The sequence below is a fragment of the Choloepus didactylus genome, chromosome 11 (genome assembly GCF_015220235.1).
Source record: "Choloepus didactylus isolate mChoDid1 chromosome 11, mChoDid1.pri, whole genome shotgun sequence".
NCBI lineage: Eukaryota > Metazoa > Chordata > Mammalia > Pilosa > Megalonychidae > Choloepus > Choloepus didactylus.
This window is the reverse complement of record NC_051317.1, coordinates 845,884-867,603: the sequence shown is the minus strand read 5'-3', so window position 1 is coordinate 867,603 and position 21,720 is coordinate 845,884. Positions and strand designations below refer to the sequence as shown.

The 21,720-nt window shown below is 37.7% G+C and overlaps 1 protein-coding gene and 1 pseudogene across 1 annotated transcript; one reads left to right on the top strand and one right to left on the bottom strand.

Annotated features, from left to right (window-relative positions):
- Window positions 1-5,036: 5,036 nt before the first annotated feature.
- Window positions 5,037-19,006, top strand: NPM1 (nucleophosmin 1). Its single transcript, XM_037799241.1, has 11 exons — window positions 5,037-5,204; window positions 7,264-7,343; window positions 7,891-8,010; window positions 8,370-8,463; window positions 8,781-8,887; window positions 8,969-9,036; window positions 11,335-11,389; window positions 11,744-11,827; window positions 12,668-12,769; window positions 14,765-14,839; window positions 18,635-19,006. Exons 1-11 carry the CDS (start codon window positions 5,147-5,149, stop codon window positions 18,671-18,673), a joined length of 882 nt encoding a protein of 293 aa, XP_037655169.1. The 5' UTR covers window positions 5,037-5,146; the 3' UTR covers window positions 18,674-19,006.
- LOC119506252 lies at window positions 16,320-16,960 on the bottom strand (annotated as a pseudogene).
- Window positions 19,007-21,720: the final 2,714 nt, after the last annotated feature.

Below are 21,720 nucleotides of genomic sequence, written 5' to 3'. Positions count from 1 at the left end.
TGATACAAGCACAAAGCTATTTAATACTGTAGTATATGTAGTAACAAAAGATGGGAAATAACCCAAATCTCCATCAGTAGGGAATTGGTTAAATAAACTAGGGTCATCCACAATCTGCAGATGTGAAAACAAAATTCTTTATATGGTGCCAGAGAGTGGTGACCAGAGCATGTTGCTTAAGTGGTTAAAAAAAAAAAAAAAGATGAAAAACAGTGAGTATAGTATATTACCTTTTATCTAAGGAAGTATTTCCTAGATCTGTCCATTGAAAAGTCCTAGAAACAATAATCAACTCAATAGCATGAGCACTTTTCACAACCAGAATGTGGTCTCTCATACCATTTCCCACTAAAGGAACCAGAAAATGTCTGAATCTAGGTCAGGGGCAGGAAATATAGAAGGTGAGCCTGAAATATTTTATCATACTAGAAAGTAAGAAAGCTATCAAAGATGACTGAAGACATATCGCAAACATATATTGCAAAGACATTGAAGCCAACTTGAAGCGACTTCCACTGCCAAAGATGGGCCATTTTGAGCACCATAAAATCACTATTGAAATAAATGGAAACACTAGCTACCATAAAATTATGTGTACATAAAGATAATTTTTATTATATATTTATTGGTTATTTTCTTAACTGATTACAGTAGGGTTATTTATTTACATTGTCACTCCTCAAAGCATGAGCAAAGGCACTATGGTGACTAGGTGTCATGTTATATTGAAACAAGGGGAAAGCCACGTGGCAGGATTTGAGGGAGTGTTGGGAGTGGTGATTTTACACCAGAACATGCAGGGCCTTTTAAGACTTTAGCTTTGACTATGGGTAGGATGGGATCCATTTTAAGAGTTTTGGGCAGGGGAGAGGCATGATTTGGCTGAGGTTTATGGTTGTTGTGTATATTTCTATTCAAGTTTATTCTCAGCTTATTTATTTATCCATTTATTTTTTATTGTGTGATTGATTGATTGATTACAATAGGGTTGTTTAATCATACTGGCAGCCCTCAAAGCTTTGGCACAGGCCCTTGCTGAGCAGGTCTGGTGTACTTGGGAAAAAGTAAGTAAGCTATGGAAGGAGTGGAAGGAGCACTGGGAGTGTTAAACGTACACCAGATCATGCAGGGCCCATAAAGAAAATTTTAAAAAATTAGCCACCTCTGGAGACTGTTAAGGTTCCACCTTGTAATTCTGAGAAAAGGTAAAGACTCATCCATTTTCCTGCCTTCTATTTTCAGGGTAACCCAACAACTCCCAAGCATACCAGTGGGATTAATCACATTCACAGTGTTGTGCTTCTCTCACCATCATCCATTACCAGAATTCTCCTATCACCTCAAACCCAAACCCTACAGCCATATCAGCAGCTCCCACTCCCCCCACCCCCCCACTGGCACTCTACTTTCTGTCTACATGCATATTCTAGCTATTTCATATAAGTGGAATCATATAATCTGTCTCTTTGTGTCTGATTTATTTCACTAAATATGATGTCTTCAAGGTTCATCCATGTAGTGGCATTATCAGAACTTCATTCCTTTCTAAGGCTGAATAATATTCCATTGTAGGTACACCCCATTGTATTTATCCATTCATCTGTGGATGGACACATGGGTTGCTTCTACCTTCCGGCTATTTTGAATAATGCTGCTATGACCACTGGTGAACAAATACCTCTCTAAGCCCCTGCTTTCATTCTTTTGGGTATACACCTAGAAGTGGGATTGCTGGGTCATATAGTAGTTCTATGTTTAATTTTTTGAGGGATTGCAAAACTGTTTTCTACACTGGCTGCACCATTTTACATTCTAACCAACAATGTATGAAGGTTTCTATTTTTCTGCCTCCTCATCAGCACTTACTATTTTCCATTTAAAAAATAATAATGGCCATTCTAGTGGGTGTGAGGACATAGGATCTGAATTATTTTAAATTTAAATAGCCATGTGTAATTACTGGCTACCACATTGGAGAGTGTAGCTCTATATCTAATACTAACTTTCAGAAAATACAGGGATAAAGGAACATGTTAAAGGACACCTTGTCTCAGAGTAGCGTGTTATACCTTGTTTGGATCTTTATTCAAACAAACCAACTGTTAGGAGACAATTGTGCAAATTCAAACTGGATAATTCATATTAGGAATTAGTTAAAATTATGATTTGTATCACAATGGTATTATATTTAGGTTTTAAAAATTGTTCTTATCTCTTAAAGATACGTACTGAGGTATTTCTAGATGAACTGATAAATGTCTTGGATTTTCTGTAAAGAGTCCAATGAAGGTGGAGGGGGATGGAGAAGGTATTTATGAAATAAGATTCTGTATGTTGAAGTTGGGTGATGGGTTTTTATCATAGCAGTCTTTCTATTTTTATGTATTTGAATATTTCCATCATAAATGTGTTAAAATGAAGAAATAAATAAAACTTAGAATTTAAAAAACAGACATGTTCATCCTATGGAATACTACGAAACTCATAAAAATAATGTAGTGGGACTCAACAATATGGAAACATAGCTAAGCCACATGAAGTGAAGAGGGAAAGTTGCAGAACAATATACAAATATATGAAGTGAAGAGGGAAAGTTGCAGAACAATATACAAATATATGAAGTGTGAATTTATTTATGTAAACAATAAAAAGATGCATTTAATGTACATATGTTCATAAGTAAATACCTGCCCTTCTACCATGCAAGTCCATTTTTAGAATATATTCTGCAGAAGTATTTTCAGACATTCATAATGATATATGCATAAAGATTTTTACTAAGAAACTATTTCTTATAGCAAAATTATGGAGACAACTTCAATGCCCATCAATGGAGGAATGGAGAGTTAAATTATAACACAACCATATTATGTACTAATGTGAATAAATGTCCAAAATACATTTTTGACTATAGAAAGTGAATTGAAGAATATGTGGATTACCCCACATTAAAAAAAACAAAAACAAAATCCAACTATATAATCTCCCTCTCTCCCTCATTCTCTCTCTCTCTTTCTAAAACATAAAGAATTGTTTGGAAGGATACTCGCACAACTATTAACAGTGGTTATTCCTAGGAAATGGGAATGGGAAGATGGAAAGAACGCCACTTGTGCTTTTTTCACTTCATATAGGCCTATGTCATTCTTTTTTTAAAAGAAAATGAGCATTCATTACATTTGTAAATCCGAAAAATGCAATAAGTGGGTTTTTTAACTGCTCAACTCTATGAGATCATATCCAGACTAGGTGCCTGAAATATTAAGACAATAAATGTATTTATATTCATGAATCACAGCTCACACCTGGTTCAGGCTCTGTACAGGGTTGCAGATATCATTATCAAATGATAATGGTTCTGAATCCAGGAAGAAATTACAAAGTAATTTCAACTTTTACCTGAGTGGGCTCAAAGAACATTAACACCTCCTCCTCCACTCTCCTATAGCTCCTCCTGAGACTGTCTCATTCTAAATGCCAAACTCTCCTCAACAGGTGTTACTCTACTGTTTCTCCACCTTTTTCAGTTTCTTACACAGATATCCTTTCAAGTTTCAGGGTTTCTCTAGCAATTAAGTCATATTCTGTATCTCAAAAGATCCAAGAAGCAGGCTAGTGAAGACTTCTTTAGTTGGGGTTGGGGAAAAAGGGGGGAACAGTTTGGCCCCTTTCACATATTGGTATTATCTGATTTGTCTTTTTATATCATATAAGGATTCTCTAAGTTTAGGATTTGGAATCTGTTAATTAATAATTGGTTTATCTATATTACAGCTGATCTTCCCAACTAGATTGTATTTGGAGAAAAGGGGGGACGGGCATCGATAACACTATATTCAGTTCTAACAGTATTTCCTAAATTTGTTTCATCTGCTGAGGCAAAAAAAGATAATTAGGGGACCCTAAATTATCCTCAGTGCTTGTCAAGGTGTTGTTTAAGATGCTAATTCTCAGGCTCACTCCCAAAGATTCTAGTTAAGTTTACCTATTTCTTACAAGTCCTACTAATTAAGTTTACCCATTTCTTGTAAGTCCTACGCCTTCTTTCCTCAGGCATGCAAAAGATTAAGAACTGCACTGCCTCAGGCACTGGATTCTCAAAGCTCTTTTCGAAGGATGTAGCATTGGGCTGACGTGGAGCTAAAGACCCAGTTCCCCGTCTCACCACTTTCTCCGTTTGGGCAAGTTACTTCACATCTCTCGGCCCGTTGCCTGGGCTACAAATTGGGGACAGTCACATCTGCCTCATAGGGCCTTTTGCGGACATACTGTGCATACACAGTCCTGTAAAAACCTTCTGGGAAAACCACTCAGACATGGATCCTGCCTTGCTCGGTGGAGAAGGTTCACAGTCCCATTTTGGCCCCAGAACGACACAACGACTTCAACTTCGGCGAAAGAACAATTATAAAGACGTAGTGAATAAGTTCGGCCAGTAGCTAAATCTTTTCTTCCCAACTCAACTCAACAAAAAAGTTGTAGTCCACTAGGTCTGGCACCTTTAGCTTTTAACTTTGGGAAAACAATTAACTGCGAGCCCAGGCCTTCCGGCAAGTAAAAAATCCTGAAGTGGTTGTGCTTGTTTGGAGGCCTGCGGGACAGGAGACGGAAAACGGAGAACCGAGCTGCTCTCTGCACCATTTACAACAGGCTCGCCCTCCTACCTAACAGAGCTGAGGGATTCCGTCGCCATTTTGCACGGTGGGCTGCGTAAGAGCTTGGCGCGAGACCGGCGCGACTGAGCGGGAGGGGACGTGGACGAGTTGAAGGTGGGGATGTGGAACAAGGGGCAACACGCGTGCGCACAGGAGACCGCCGGGACCGGAGGGGTGGGGCTGGGCTACGAGTGCGCGTGCTCGGCGGGAGCCCGCGAAGTACCTGGAGGAGGTGGGGGGGTGAGGTAAAAAGAAGAGGGTTTAAAGAGCGCTTGCGCGGGAGGGCGACTGTACAGGGAGGGGGCTCCCGAGCACGCGCGCGGAGGCGGGACTTGGGAAGATCTCGCGATATCTACGGGGAGCTATATAAATGCGCGGGGGAACCTGCGTCCTTTCCCTGGTGTGATTCCGTCCTGCGCGACTGTTCCTTGGAACAGTGGTCGTCTATATCCGTCCGCCTTCTCTGTTACCTGAGTGCGTGCCACCACCCCATGGAAGATTCGATGGACATGGACATGAGCCCCCTGAGGCCTCAGAACTATCTTTTCGGTAACTGCTGTGGGGGTTGGAGCGAGGCCGAGAAGGGCCTGGTGGCTTTGAGGTGGGGGGTGGGGGGAGTGAGTGGCGGAAATCCCACTGAGGCTTGGCCTGGTGGAGATAGCTAAGCGGGCCCGAGTGTGTGGTAGGGGAGCTGTGGGAGACAACGGAGCCCGAGGGATGGGGAGCGAGGGAGACTGATGCCGGGGCTTGGAAGGGCCTGCGGCAAGAAGGGGTGGAGTGGGAGCGGCCTGGTGCCTGAGGGTCTGAGGCCTAGGGCGTGAGGCGACGTAGAACCGACCGGCCGAAGGTTCGGATTTGCTTTGGTGTGCGGTGGAGCTCTGGCCGTTTTTTTTTGCCTAGAGACGTGGGAGTTAGTAGGTTTTTGATTGCAGGCCGGTGTGTTTGTTGCTGGGTGCCTAGGTGTTGGTCCAGAAGGTCTTGTGGGTTCGTGGTGAGGTATGGCCCTATTTTCCTGCAGAAGAGGCTAGATACAGCCTGGAGTTGAGCGCTTCGGTCGGTCTCCTGGCCTCAGCGTCCAGGGCTGTAGTACTGAGACTCAGCCTGGGTGCCTCGGCCGGTTACAGGCGAGAGGAGGTGCGGCGGGGTGTGAGGGGGCCGCAATCGCTGGCAGCACGTGGTTGCCACGTGGTTGGGGGAAGGAGGCGGGTGCGGGCTGTACATCCGGGGCTTGTTAGTGTCTGTCAACCCCGAGCCTGGGATGCTGTGGTGTAATTGAAGTTGTTGGGCGGGAAATGCCAGGTGAAGTTGGCTGGAAGCGCCAGGGTTCTTGAGGTCTTTGTTAAGTTCTTTGCACCTGTAGTGGTGGTAATAATCTTTTGTAGGGTCCTTTTTCTATATCACTGGGTTCGATGGAATTAGCCCCCATTTTGCAGATGGTGATACCGATGCTCAGGAGTAAAGTGACAACGTAGGTTGCCAACGCTTGTAGGTAAATGGAGACTAGAACCGATCCAAGACTGTTTTCCTACACTGGTGTCGTATAAACGAGGTGTTTGGTTTTTTTTTGGTGGCGTGGGGACGGTGGAGGTGGCCCTCTGGCGTGGGATAACACTATTCCTTCCCCGCCTCCCTGCTTTTGCCTCCCCCCAGACTTCAGTACTGAAAGAGAGGCCTACTTTGGTTTTCAGTCTTAGGAAACTTAATTTGCTGAAGGCTTCCTTGTTAGGCCGTATCCAAGGTTTAACTTTGGAGTAAGTGCAAATCCTGCCCCAAATTTTATTGTTTGTTTGCCATACTGAGACTTGTTTACTGAGCAATAGTATTTAAGCATGTATGTCCAGTCACTGTTAAATGGTTATTAAATGAAGTCTGTTCTGACAGTATTAAAACAATTTGCCTATTCATGAAATGTGAGTATTTAACACTGTAGACGTTCATCTATTAAGACATTATCCCTAGACATTTGGATAGCTTAAGTTGCCGACCAGTTTATAAAAATACTTCTGTTAATTCTTTTTGTTGGAGACATTCCTAGAGAATATCCTATTCTTGCTTTAAAAATAATAACTGAATATAATTTAATGTACAACACTTTCTGTTACTTAAAGGTAACTGAAAGTTTCTTGTTTTTGTTCTGTATGTATGTAGTAAAGAACCAAACTTTATTATCGGTGTTTGGGCAGCCATTTTCCTCATTGTTAATTTGCCGCTTTTAGTGGGCAGTTTAGAGAGGTAATATAAGTGGGAGATTATCAGCATTTACATTAGGTTTGGCCCCAAATAACTTTCAGTTACAGATTTAATAAATCTTTGAGCTGGTTATTATCTACAGAATGGTGATAATACCTGTCTGCCTGTCTAGTGGGATAGTCGAGAATGAATTGGGATAATGGAAAAGTAGTATTTATGAAGCCCTGTATGGTTGTTATTTGATTTTTATAGAATTTTGTGTTCAAGAAATCAAGAAGAGGTCATTCTGCCTTGCTCTCTGGTAGCTAGAATAGTAAAATCTGAAAAACTAGTTTGCAAATTAGCCTTTACCTTTTTGGTTACCCCAACTTTAGTTTCAATGTTATTTTTCTCATGTTACTTTTTTCTTCATTTGCAGGTTGTGAACTAAAGGCTGACAAAGATTATCACTTCAAGGTGGATAATGATGAAAATGAGCACCAGTTATCTTTAAGAACGGTACTTAAACTTTGAAAATAAACTACTTAACCTTTCTTGATTTCAGTCTTTTGGTTCCTGTTTATCTGGCTTATGACTTTTCATTTGTTTCCCTTACTGCTTATAAGATAATAGCATCTTTATAATTGGATGTTAAAAGCACTGGATAATATGTACACCTGTGATAGAGAAAGTATTTGGCATCACTTGGTATAGTTACATTACTGTTCTGCTTTCCATATTTATACACTTGTCTTCTTCAAAATCATTTGTTCCCCATAGAGACAAGCCTAATGCTCAATTTGTAGTAGGTGCTTAGTTAATATTTGTTAAGCAGTCCATACCATGTTTATGCATTTTTATGTATTTCTTCAGATTCACTGAATATGAGAACTTTAGGGTGCACACATAAAACTTTTAACACTTACATTGTGCATAAATTGAAGATTAGTTTTCCATCAGTGGTGATGATAGGTTTATAATTAGCTTTTCAAAAACTTAGCAGATTTGGGGGAAGATTGTAAAATAGCAGAAACTTGAGGTTGAAGTACTATTTTTTCGTTCACAGGTCAGTTTAGGGGCTGGTGCAAAGGATGAATTGCACATTGTTGAAGCAGAGGCAATGAATTATGAAGGCAGTCCGATTAAAGTAACACTGGCAACTTTGAAAATGTCTGTCCAGCCAACGGTAAGTGCACTTAAATTCTGTTGTGTTGAAGTAGTGTCATTTAGGTTTAAATCAAGAAGGTGGAAAGGGGGGTATTTTATTTGGCAGTTCTTTTCTCCCAGTAGTCACTGGCTGCATCCACTGTTGTTGGGTGGGGTGCCGAGGAGTTGCATGGTCAATTCTTGAACATGGTGGCTGCTGCTTGTTTACCAGAGGTGGAAAAAACTGGTTCACTGGCTTGTTCATTGGTTTATGGATTTGCCTGTAATACCTGTTCTAACAGCTGTGTTTGTAAGTCAGTTATGAACAGGTTTTATAGTAAACATTTAACCTTTCATTGTTTTCTTCAGTGTTTGGTGACAAAAATTTTTCCCTTTTAGGTTTCCCTTGGAGGCTTTGAAATAACACCACCTGTGGTCTTACGGTTGAAGTGTGGTTCAGGGCCTGTGCATATTAGTGGACAGCACTTAGTAGGTGTGTTATTTTTATATATTCAGGTATTCCTTTTAATGCAGTTATTTGGCTCCAGATTTGGACTTCTTAAAGCATGCTTGGTTTTAGTGCTATCTTTTAGAATAGGTTCAATTGTGAATCTAGTAATTGATAATTAGAAAATGAGCATGTAAGGTCTAAAACTTTTTTAAAAATTACTGTTCTTAAATTTTCTTCCTCATTTGCTGTTTTTCCAGTGGAACCTCAGTTTTTTATACTGTATGTTATAATGTTCTGCTTTTGCATTCTTGCTGCTTTGGTTGAGTTTTAATCGTTGCTAATAAAGAATTTGATTTTAGCGGTGGAGGAAGATGCAGAGTCAGAAGATGAAGAGGAGGATGATGTGAAACTCTTAAGTATATCTGGAAAGCGATCTGCCCCTGGAAGTGGTAGCAAGGTTCCACAGGTAGAGATTTCGTCTTATTACATCTTACTACAGATCTTTGATTAGGATCCACTCTTGCTCATGAGTATGTTTTCCTTTAAGAAAAAAGTAAAACTTGCTGCTGATGAAGATGAGGACGATGATGATGAAGATGAAGATGATGATGAAGAGTAAGTATAATGTGCTCTTACGAATTTTACATAGTCTGGTGTATGAGGGAATTACGAAAACACTGTTAACCCAACGTTCTGTGGAATTGAGTAATAGCTGGTAGTTAAATAAAGGGCAGATGGTCAGTAGCTGCTAGTTTGAGCTGAATGAGCTAAGTTAAATGGTAATTATTGGGACCTCTGAGACTTTTGAATGGCACTGTGCTTTGTGAATCTTCAGAAGCATGGAGTGTACAGCATTTCTCAAATGCGCTTGACCAGATACCTTTCTCCTGAGGAAGACTTAGTGGACATGTTACTATAGCTTATTAAGTATGGTGCTTTCTGTAGTGAACAGTTGATAATGGATTGGGTAGAAAGGAGGAGAGAATCTGAGCTGATAGTTTAAAAAAAGTCCATTGAACATGACAGTGAAGGCAGAAAACACAGGGAAAGGTCAAAAGAATTGAAAATTCAGAGTACCTATACAATTTATGAATGAACTAAACATAGTAACTGATGCTTAGCAGTCATTCTTTTAAAAATATTCCTTAATGAGATTTAAAATAATATATGTCATCAGGAGAATGTGAAATGGGCTAAGAACAAAAATGAGAAATATGGATGTATGTGTACTTAAGGTTTGGATTTAGCATTTGATTACAAGTTATTGTGACAAAGATTTACAAATGTTCTATAGTATATTCACCAAAACTTACATTGACAAAATCAGGGCTTGTATTTACATGTTGTTATACATAGATACTTGCTCTAGTTCTAACAACAAATTTTCTTTCCAGTATTGGAATAGATGGGTGTTTCCTTAAGCGTACATGAGATTACTACTGTTTTGTATTTAGAGGCCATGTAGTATGGAAAAGAAATACATTTTGGCCAGTACATGTTGTTGAACTTGTGAATTAAATGGTAGCATGAACCAGATCCCCGCTCTTTATTAATACATACTTCTGTGGACTTTCCCTCCAATAAATGGAGTTTTCCCACTTTTCTCAACTTTAAATAGCCTTATTGAGAGATGAAGTCACATACCATGCAATTCACCCAATTGAAATATACAATTAAAATGTATGATTCGTTAGTTTTTAATATATCAGGGTTGTGCAGTCAATTTTAGAACATTTCATACCCCAAAAGGAAACACCCTGTACCCTTTAGATATCACCCTTTCCAAAGCCCCCAGCTCTGGGCAACCAATAATGTGCTTCCTGTCTAGATTTGCCTCTATACTGGATATTTCATATAAATGGAATCATGTGGTCTTGTGAGTGTCTTCTTTCACTTAGCATAATGCTTTCAAGGTTCAGCCATTGTTTTAGCATGTATGTGTACTTCATTCCTTTTTATGGCCAAATAATCCATTGTTGAATGTATAACATTAGTTGATGAGCATTTGGGTTGTTTTAATATTTTTGACTCTCAATGAACAATTCTGCTATGAACATTTCATGCACAGGTTTTTGTGGGGACAAGTTTTCATTTCTCTTGAAGAATGTGTATTCAAATGCTTTACCCATTTTTAAATTGGGTTATTATTTGCCTTTTTATTACTGTGTTTTTAAGAGTTCTTTGTTTCGGGAGCAAGTCCCTTTTCAGATATACAGTTTGCGGATAGTTTCTCCCATTCTGTGGGAGATGAAGTCCAATTTTTTTCTTTGCTTTTGTCACACCCTAGGTCAAGTAAATTGATCCATGTTTTCCTCTAGTAGTTTTATAGTTTTAACTCATAAGTCTTTGGTCCATTTTGGGTTAGCTTTTGTATATTGTATGAGATATGAATCCAACTTCATTCTTTTGCATGTGGGTATCCAGTTTTCCCACTGGCATTTGTTGAAGACTGTTTATTCCCTGTTACTTGGCACCCTTGTTGAAACAGTTGCCATAGATAAGCCCATTTTTGTTCTCTGTTCTCTTCCATTGATCTTTGTGTCTATCCTTATGCCAGTACCACACTGTCTTAATTTCTGTTGCTTCATGGTAAGTTTTGAAGTTGGGAAGTGTAAGTCCTCCAATTTTTCCAAGATTGTTTTGACTATTACAGATTTTAAGATCAGCTTATCAATATTTTTATGAAGTCAGCTGGGATTCTTGCAGGGATTGCTTTAAATCTGTAGATCAGTTTTGGGGGGATTATTGTTATCTTAGTGATATTAAGTCTTCTGATCCATGAAGACATGATGTATTTTATTTAGATCTTTTAAGTTTTAACTTCTCAAACTTAAATTCTTTTATAGCCTCACCCAGTTTCTAGCTAGGTTTGAGAGTGTATTGATAAGTAATAATGACTTATTTCATTTGTAGTGATGATGATGATTTTGATGATGAGGAAACGGAAGAAAAAGCTCCAGTGAAGAAAGTAAGTAGGTGCAACCTCACACAGTTGTTAGAAACAGCTAGTAGCAGAAGTGATGGAAATTTTATTAGTGCAATTCATTTGTTTTATAGTTAATGAAAGCTGGCTTGGGAGGAGATGATCTTATGCTTAAAATTGCTGCTGAGGAGGGCTGTACTGAAAATTTTCCTAATAGTGGGGAATGTATTTTCTTTACCCATGTGACCTTTTTCCTCAATTCTTTGGCTTTTTTGCAGTCTGTTGTCAAAATAGTTTCTTCTTAGCCTGACTGCTTCTTGGCTTAGAGCAGTTTTAACTTTGCACTGATACACCTTTTATGTAGGGGGAGCACTGATTCAGATTAATTTCTGATTGCAGTCTGTACGAGATACCCCAGCCAAAAATGCACAGAAATCAAATCAGAATGGAAAAGACTCAAAACCATCAACACCAAGATCAAAAGTAAGTGACAACATTGATATGAAACAATTAGAATAAGCAAATTCATGCAGTCAGAAACTTGAATATGGTTTACCAGTGTGAGGGGAGGGCTTAGGAAGAGGGGGAGTTAAGGCTTAATTGGTGCAGAAGTTTTATTGGGGATGATGGAAAAGGTGTGGTAATGAATGGTGGTGATGGTAGCACAACATTGTGAATGTAATTAACACCACTGAATTATATATCTGAATGTGGTTATGGGGGAAATTTTAGGCTGTGTGTATGTTACTAAATAATTAAATTAAAAAAAGTAACAACAAATATACAAATCTGGGTTTCATTCACGTAATTAGAAAGTTAAAGGTTCTGTTGTGGAAGAAATTTTTGATAAGCTCTTAAGACGCTACAGATTTTCTCCAAAGAGCTGAAGTGTTCTCCAAAGAGCTAAACCATTGAGATGAGGTTGCTAGAGTTCCAGTGGGGGAAGAAGCCAGCAGGTTTTTATGGAGAGGTAAACATTTGTATCCTCTAAGGAATCTTGTTTATTGCCCTGGGATATGCCCCAGGCATTAAGCTTTCTTGCTTAATTCTTGAAGGTTTTGTGATTTCATTTTCGATGTTACCCTGTAAGTGTGGAACAGCTTTGACTATTGAAGATAAGCGCAGGCTCAGATTATTCCTATTCCTTCCTTCAGGAATGATTTTAAGAAAAAAAGAATAATTGTACAGACATGAATTTATAGTAACAACTTTGGTTGTATGCTTGGTTTTACAAGGGAAGATTTAAGAATATATTTATGGAGAAAATCCAACTCTTGATTGGTCTAGGAGTTGATGACCTTTTGAAATTCAACTTTTTTTCAGGGTCAAGAATCCTTCAAAAAACAAGAAAAAACTCCTAAAACACCAAAAGGACCTAGTTCTGTAGAAGACATTAAAGCAAAAATGCAAGCAAGTATAGAAAAAGTGAGTAAAATTGTCTTGAAAAAACTTAGGGTTTCCCTTTTCCAAATTGTACATTTTTGGTGCAGTAAGATATGCTACAGTACCAGCAGAGGGCGTATGAGTCTTCAGTAACATTGCAAACAGCTGGAAGGAAGTCTTTGGCTGCTTGGCTTTATAAGTTTAAAAAGGAATTAATTATAATTGACAGTAGTTTAAAATAAAGTCTTTTCTGGAAAATTGTTTTACACCAAGGTGTCACCAGTTAATACATGTGGTAGTATCTTGAATTTGTGCCCATGCTTGCATCTAGTCTTTTTGTCTTTCATAGAGGAATCATGAGAAGATTTATGATTGGGGGGCTAAGACTACACTTTATGTAGTGAACTCGAGGCCTGTAGAATACAGAATAGGTTTAAATGGGAGAAACATTTGAAAGAAGGTAGTACATTTAGATTTCAAATACTATGAATAAATGGGCAGCAAATGAGGGAAAAGTGCTGACTCCTTTCCCCATATTTTTCCTGTGCTCTCTAGGCTCTTCATTGCTCCAGTAGATTCCTTGAGCAGTGATGAGTGAATGGGAAAATGAAATAACATTTTAGAATCAGGATGTATTTTTTTAAATTTTGCTTGATTTGCACTGTAAATCTTCTAGCCATCATGGTATCACTGCTTTATTTTTATCCCTGCATACAGTGCTGAAATGACATTTTTAAGATGCCTCCCCCTCCCCAATTTTAAAGTGGTCCTATCTCCTTGGTTTAATTGCAGGAGCATTGAACAGTCCTGGGCACTACTGGTAAATTAAGCCCAAAGATGGGGAGAGGAAAAGGAGACATATATAGTCCATCAACAATCCAGACTGAAGTCTTCTATTTTAATCTCAATCCCCTTTCCTAATTTGCCTCCTACCCATGTCCCCTTCCAGGCTGAAAGCAATCTCTTGATTTCCTAAAGCACTTTTTGACTGCTGGGATTCGGTGAATCATAATCTGCTTTCTATTACTTGTGCATTTGACTCACATCTTTGACCATGTTTTATCTGTCATTGTATTTCCCTAGCTGCTGAATAAATATTTGAATGAATCAAGTAAGAATGTATGTGACAATAATTTAAATGAAAATTTGAGTGAGGTTTATTTGCTAGGTATTACAGGCAGTTAAGTATTTTACATGTCTAATTCTTAACCTTTCTTGTACCATGGTCCCTCTGGCATTCTGAAGCCTACTCAATGTTTGTGAGATTCATAAAAGATAGGGATTATAAGGAAAACCAATTAAAGTTTAGTTAATACATAAAACAAGATTGATAGTGCATTAAATAAGATTATATCAAAGTAGGGAATATAGATATTTCCAGGTAACTTGGAACAATTGTAATAGTTTGAAAATATTTTTGACAGTCACAGGTATTGCTAAATCCATCATTGAAAGAAATGCCAAATTTTAGTTAGAGGTTAAGGAAATGAAATTACTACAATTTACTGTAATTTTTTTCCTTATCAATTTAATAGGTACCCTGAATTGATGCCTGGGTTGGCACTGTGCTGGATCTGGGTTCCTAGTAAATAATTATTGAGTGTTCCTTTAATAGTTGTGAAAGTTTGTTTTGTATTTGGTTCTAGGGTTGGTAGGGGGTGGTGATAAAATTGACTTGCTAAATAAAACACAATAGACAGCCAAGTTGTCATAATTAAGTGCTGGAAGACCCTTAGGTTTAGTTTATACTTTTTGTATTCAAACATTCAGAAAAATCTGTCAATATAGGTGACTGCTTAGAAAGACCTAGGTCCTGATAAATTATTCACTAATGTATTGGGTCTTTCTGGACATTAAAAAAAACAGCAACAAAAAAAAAACTCATTCCATATTCTTAATTGAAAGTGTTGAAAGGACAAGGGATGAACCGATCCTCGTAAAATAGCATATGTCGTGTTTGAGAAATATACTAAGGATGTATCTCTGAAAAACAGGTTATTTCTGTACTTATCCTTAATAATGGTTTTCTCTCAACAGGGTGGTTCTCTTCCCAAAGTGGAAGCCAAATTCATCAATTATGTGAAGAATTGCTTCCGGATGACTGACCAGGAGGTAACTGAATTTTCTAGGGAGATGACCAAATCCAACATTTTTATTGTGATTTATTATGATTATTCTTTTTACTCTTAGTTTCTAAATATTGGCTTCTTTTTAAAAGTTTCTTAACCACAAATAATGCTGCAGATGAAATACAGGGAAATTCTTTAAGAATTTAGTTGGCAGAGATTGAGAAGATAACTTAGTACATTTTTCCCAGCTTTTATATAGTTGGTACATTATCTCTTGGTCACTAAACCCAGCTTTACTTTTGGCACTATTGGATGAGGAAATGAGCTGTGGTTTTCGTTGTTGCTGCATTTGGCTACTCAGGAGTCTAGTCTTAGTTTTCTTAGGAATTGGTGAGGAGACCATTTCCTCTGCAGATCTTATGGAAAGCATATTTTGCTGAAATCAGCAAAAAGGGTAAAATCTGGAAGCAGCCACCTAAGTGTAGTTATACTCAGTATATATCCTTAGAACTGTTGAATTTTGTAGTCCTTACATATGAAAGAATTTTGTCGATATAAGAAAATTCACAATAAATTTAGTCTTATGTCCACACAGGTTGTAAGAAAAATTTAAAAGCAGTTAAATTGGGTTGCCTAGGTGTCCTGTATTCAGTTTTTTCAATAAATTACAAAAATTTAGTCAATTGGCGCTGTTTTTCCTCTACAATAATTAGCGCTTTAGTCTCTTAATGTCAGCACTACTTTTATGTGTACATTTGAACCCCCAAATGCCGAAATGGAAGTATGGTTTTGTGAATTTTCTCAACAGTGGGTATTTATCAAACGAAAATGTCCTTTTGAAACTCCTTGAAGTAGCTTGCAGTTGTTCATTCATTATTAAAAATGGTGGATAGTCAGGTGGCAATAAGCATATACTAATAGCTAGGCATAAGAGGTGTATGATTTCTTGAACCTAGTACTAAAGTGATAGAACAATTTTTTTGATTAAGAAAATTCAGATTAGGAAGATAAAGTAATCTCAGAGAAGTTGTGATGACCATCACAACACCAATCTTTCAGCTCAATTGACTGACCATACTGATTACAACATTGAAAGCGTATTTTTAAGCCAGAATGAAATTTCTACAATAATAGCTCTTTTTCTCTCTAACCTTTTTTTTTTTTTTTTTTTTTTGAAATACAACTTTAGTGTGATTCTAAACGAAAAGGAATGGGTATGACAGTAACAAACAAGACTTCACCACTGAATATTGTGATGTGACTGTAGCAGTCTTATATTTGAAACTCAAAAAGGAAACAACTGTGTTCCAAAACAGCTAATATGCAGGTCCAAAAAATGAAGGTTTTTTTTTTTTAACTGCCACATTCACTCCGAAGCCCATTCATCTCCTTCAGCATCCCCAAGATTAAGTACATGTTCTGCTTAGCTGTCTAATAAAGTGGCAAACACGCTGCACCACTGACATCACAGGACAGTTGCCTATAAAACTAGACTTCTGACGCTGGGCTCCAGCTTCACTTTCTCACAGGTCATCATCCTCATCTGGCAAAGCAGTTGTCTGAGCAACCTCTAAGTCATGTTCATACTGTGCTGCCAAAGCTGGGTCCATGACAACCTCTGCTGGGGCAAGAGCAGGCATAGCCACAAACTCCAAGTTAGGGTCTCCAATCAGTTTTCTAGCAAGCCAAAGGAAGGGCTTTTCAAAGTTGTAGTTACTTCTGGCAGAAATGTACTGAAGATTCTTCTTTCGGTGGAAGACGATGGATTTTGCCTTAACTTTCTTGTCCTTAATATCCACTTCGTTGCCACACAACACGATGGGGATGTTTTCACATACTCGTACCAAATCTCTATGCCAGTTAGGCACATTCTTGTAAGTAACTCTTGATGTTACATCAAACATTATAATGGCACACTGGGCTTGGATGTAATAGCCATCTCTTAGGCCACCGAATTTCTCCTGACCAGCCGTGTCCCACACATTGAATTTAATAGGCCCTCTGTTGGTATGGAACACAAGGGGATGGACTTCCACGCCCAAGGTGGCTACATACTTCTCAAATTCACCAGTCAAATGACATTTCACAAATGTAGTTTTTCAGTACCCCCATCGCCAACCAATACAAGTTTAAACTGAACTTGGGGTTCTCCTTGGGCGGCCATCACTATAGTTCTTCCAGAAGCGTCTCTGTCCCCCGTCTGACTCTCTCTAACCTTTTTATAGCCTAGTCAGGGATGCAAGCAGTCACAAAGCATAAAATTTCTCTTGGCTTGTGCATTATTTTTCTCATGTTAAACACTTGTTTATGAGGCTTTTATGAGTAAAATACCTTCCAGATGGATCTTCAGTAGCAAATTCTGGCAGAAACTCTTGGGATAGGCACTAATGAAAAATAGTGTACTGCTTTTGGGGGCGAGAATACAAATACAAATTTTGGTGGTGGTTTCCTTAAACAATGCTTTTTCAAACTTTTAAGCAAAGCATATGAATGATTCTATGGAAGGTTTTGGCTGTCCTGTCCATATTCTACATATGTTGGAAAAGCAGCATATGATGTTTCTTTTGGCATTGAAGTAATTGTTATGAAATTGTTCTCTTCAGCATTTATATTGTTTAACTATGTGATTAGATGTTTGCTGATATTCAATATTTGTTCTCATGTTTGAAGCCTGTTGACTAACAAATGTATTTTATTTGAATCCTGTTTATTTGAAATACTGAAATCATATTTCTGAAAAGCTCCCCCCCCCAAATTTTCGATGACATTTTTAATCCATTGAATGAAGTTTACTTATTTTGTAAGTTAACCAGTGTTCTTTAGCAATAGGATTATGCAAATCAAACTAGAACAGTGCCATTGAACTGTTCCACTTGTAAGTGGATAATTAGGGATGATTATTACCATATTTACCATGACTGTCATTTGAAATGGACTTCATACCTTGAAGGATTTGATTCTTTTACATGGATGTTACTAAATATGCTTCCAGCAAGAGAAAAATGTCAGACATTTTTAAAAGTCTCTGATGAAGAGATGTGGTATATTCCTCAAGAATGGAAAAATAGTTTGTCATGAAAGAAGGAAATACATGCTTTAACAAATCAGAATTGAAAAACAAGTCTGGGTTGTTAACTTTATAGCAGCACATGTTCATTAGATCTGCTCATGATACTGTTGAGTATGTTTTCTCATTAGTGAATGCTCCGTGGAAAAAAGAACAGAACACATAGGATGTGATTACTATAGAAGCTATGTTAAATGTTAATGGAACATAGTCTGTAACTAAAGAATTTTATAACCAAGTACTGTGAAATAAACTGTTAAGATGAATCAGAGCCTGAAAATATAAAGAGGAATAAAATTTAGATGATTAAAATTTTAGACAACCAACATAATTTTATTATGTGTCTGGAACATTGTTGCTTCAGTGTTTATATATGCGTAGGCAGTTAGGAATAATTTAACTGATTTTGTATTTTTTTTTTTTGCTAAATCTGGCAACCTTAAAGCTGATTTCAGGGCAGATGAAGTTTAGGCCACTGGGTGTCCTTGATTTCCTTTAAAAAATCTCTTGTTTTGTAAGTTTAGTGTATATTAGTGTAATTGATTCTCTTTGCTAAGAATTGCATGATTTGATGTCTGAATTAATGTATTCAAAATTAAGTTATATCTAGTAAATTTCCCTGAAATCAGTTCTTAATTATCTAAAATGTGAACCTTTTTGGTGGTAGAATGAAAAATAGGTATGTTGAACTGTGCAGAGAAGCGTGGTTTAATTTCTTGATTGCTGTGCAGTATTGTTCTTTGACCACATTTCTTTCTCCTTTTTTTCCAGGCTATTCAAGATCTCTGGCAGTGGAGGAAGTCTCTTTAAGAAAAGAGTTTAAACAGTTTGTTAACATTTTCCATCTTATTTCATTTCTGTAACAGTTGATATCTGGCTGTCCTTTTTATAATGCAGAGTGAGAATTTTCCCTGCCATGTCTGATAATGTTGTCCAGGTTCCTTTGCCAAGAATGTGTTGTCCAAAATGCCTGTTTAGTTTTTAAAGATGGAACTCCACCCTTTGCTTGGTTTTAAGTATGTATGGAATGTTATGATAGGACATAGTAGTAGTAGTGGTTAGACAAATGGAAATGGTGGGGAGACAAAAATATACATGTGAAATAAACTCAGTATTTTAATAAAGTAGCACTTTTTCTCTTTCTGTTCACTTATTTACCCTCTATACTTTGTCAAAGAAATTAATGTGTTTTGGTTAAAATATCAAAATAGTATCTTAAAAACCAGTGAGAAACAATCCCTGCCCTATCCTTCCAGATAGCTCTGCTTCCCAGAGTTAACCAATCTATTTAGCAGATTTTTATTAATTTTATGAACACCTTGATCTTGCCAAAGATTGAGGATTTAGCGCTCATTCATTTCCTCCTGATAATATTGAACAGTAATTATTCTTAAGCAAACATGTTTCTAATTGTTCCATCAGACACTCCCCCACACACACACCTGCCTACCCTAGCCTGCTCACTTGCAAAGAACCCAGCATGTTACCACAATCTAGAGCAGTCTTTCAATCTGGGTCCCTCATGTGAACCAGGACAGAACTATCTTTTTTCAGTATTTTCTCAGTTCACCCACAAATAGTACATGAAATAGGTACATTTTAGATCTGTGGGAGAGAAGGTAATTTAATATGTGCATGAGGACATCCAGGGGCTAATTACTAGAACCCCCTTTCTATTCTACTTTGAACTAATTGCATGATGATGGGACTTGGTTTGGATAATGCTGTTCCTATTCCTATTCTGACTTGTTTTGCTGCAGTATATTCTCCAGCAGTTTTTAAAAGGGCATGTGGGGGAAACCTTAACTGATTTCTTGTATATCTGGAAATGTCAGCTTTTAGACTGAAAGACTTTTATCTCTGAATTTCAAATTATACCTTTTTTCTGCCTAGTCCAATGCCATTTTCACTTATTTTATGACCTGTTTTTCTGAGCTACTCAAGATTGCTTTATTCTGGTGCTATGAAGTCTAAGTAATGTGCCTTTGTGGTGGTTTGTTCTGGGCCTCGTGTGGACTATAGGTCTGTATACGTGTGTTCTCTATTGTGTTCTCTAGTTCATATCTGTTTTCTTGGGAGATTTGAGTCTCCCACTTAACTCCCAGTTGTTTGGCTTTCTGTTTGATTCTCTTGGATGCTTTTCTTCATTTCTTAGGGAAGAGATTAGTTTCCGACTTTTCAAATTTGTGTTATATTTTTAACCTCCAGGTGTTCTTCCTAGGTTCCTTCAGGATGCTGTGTCTGAGGTATGATTCTGTAGAAATGGATTATCATCATTTTGAAATGGTCTGGTCTTTTCTCATTCCATGCGTTGTTTGCTCATTTTTTCCTTTTTCTTCTGACCCTGTTTTAGTCTTTCATATTAGATTTGGAAGGGTGGCGCTTGTCTGCTGGGCTTTTAAACTACCATTCACTTGGAGGCCTGCAGATCTCTGGAGTTCTCCGAGGGAATCTCATTTTGGAAGGCAGGGAGAAGGGACTGGGAGTTGTACTCTTTTGTCTCATCCCAGTTCCCAGGTATCGGGTGCCTTTTCTTGTCATTTTACTTTAGTTTGTGGTTTCCTTTATTGGTTTTGGTTTTGGTCAGTTTCCTCTTTCAGGATATTTCTTTCCTTGTGGTTTCACTTTATATACCTTTATTTTAATAGGGGCTTAATAGGAGACAAATGTTTGATCTACTTTCTTTTCACTATATAACTTGAAGCTTGAAAGATCATCTACTTTAAAATTGAAAGAAGAATTCAAACATTAAATATTTGATTTAAAGGTTACCGGTATTCAAATGGTATCACAGATGCTCCCAGGAACTGTGTTCAACTCAGAATCACTCCCTAGTTGTTGCACATTAACAGCAGTATGTGATATATGGACTATGGTAGGTAGTTTAGTATCAGTTAACAGTTCAGAAGTGTGATTATATGCTAATGTCTTGATTAAATTGTAGGTCAGTATTTGAGTTGCTTTGCATCTATGGTTAAACTTATTTTTGGTTCAGCTAAAGGACACTATGTGGCAGGAAGTAATAGGACTTCCCATACATTCTGAGGGAAAGCAATTGGCCTCACTGGTTGTCTTGTTCGTTTGTGCTGTGCCCCCCACCCTCCCCCCAGTGAAGCTAATCAGATCCATCATTGAAAAAGGTTCCAGGGCTTGGTTTTTTTCATGGAAGGGCAGGGATGGGGGTTTCTTGTATTAGGTTGTGATTTAGGAAATTGCTCCTTTAAAAACAGCCTTATGGAAAGCAAAGTTAATTCATTAGCAGATACTAAAAAAAAAAGGCAAACTCCACCCCCATTTAAAATCAATTATCACTTAATGCTGTGATTAAAAAAGCAATAGAAATCTTACTTTGTGTTTTCCGTAAGTTTCCTTAATTATATTTGTTATCAGCAATTAAACTAGTGTTCACTTCCAAAGAGGGTCAGTCCCACTTAGCAAAGTTTCCATTGTCCAAAGAAAAATGTTTTTTTTTTAATTATGCAATTGTATTGAGATACAACCACACAACATACAAAGTGTACAAGTTGTCCACAGCATTGTCACAGCCATGCTTTCATCACCACAAACTTAGAACATTTCTATCACTCCAAAATATAAAACAAAAAAAAAAACATCCAAAACATCCCATTCCCTTCCCCCATTGTTCATTTACCTTTTTAAATACAATTTAAGATATATTCACACACCCTAAAGTCATCCGGTGTATAATTATTTACAACACCATCATACAGTGTATGTTCATCACCAGAATCACTTTTTGAATATTTTCCTTACTCCAAAATAAAAATAAAAGCAAAAAGAGCACCTAAATCTTCCCATCCCCTCCATCCCACCTTATTCAATCTAATTTTTGTCTC

What these genes read in the sequence shown, in the direction of transcription:
- NPM1 (XM_037799241.1), top strand. Translation starts at nt 5,147, where the DNA reads ATGGAAGATTCGATGGACATGGACATGAGCCCCCTGAGGCCTCAGAAC. An exon ending in GATGAAGATGATGATGAAGA is followed by an intron (nt 9,037 to 11,334) that starts GTAAGTATAATG and finishes TTTCATTTGTAG; the next exon opens with TGATGATGATGATTTTGATG. An exon ending in TGCAAGCAAGTATAGAAAAA is followed by an intron (nt 12,770 to 14,764) that starts GTGAGTAAAATT and finishes TTCTCTCAACAG; the next exon opens with GGTGGTTCTCTTCCCAAAGT.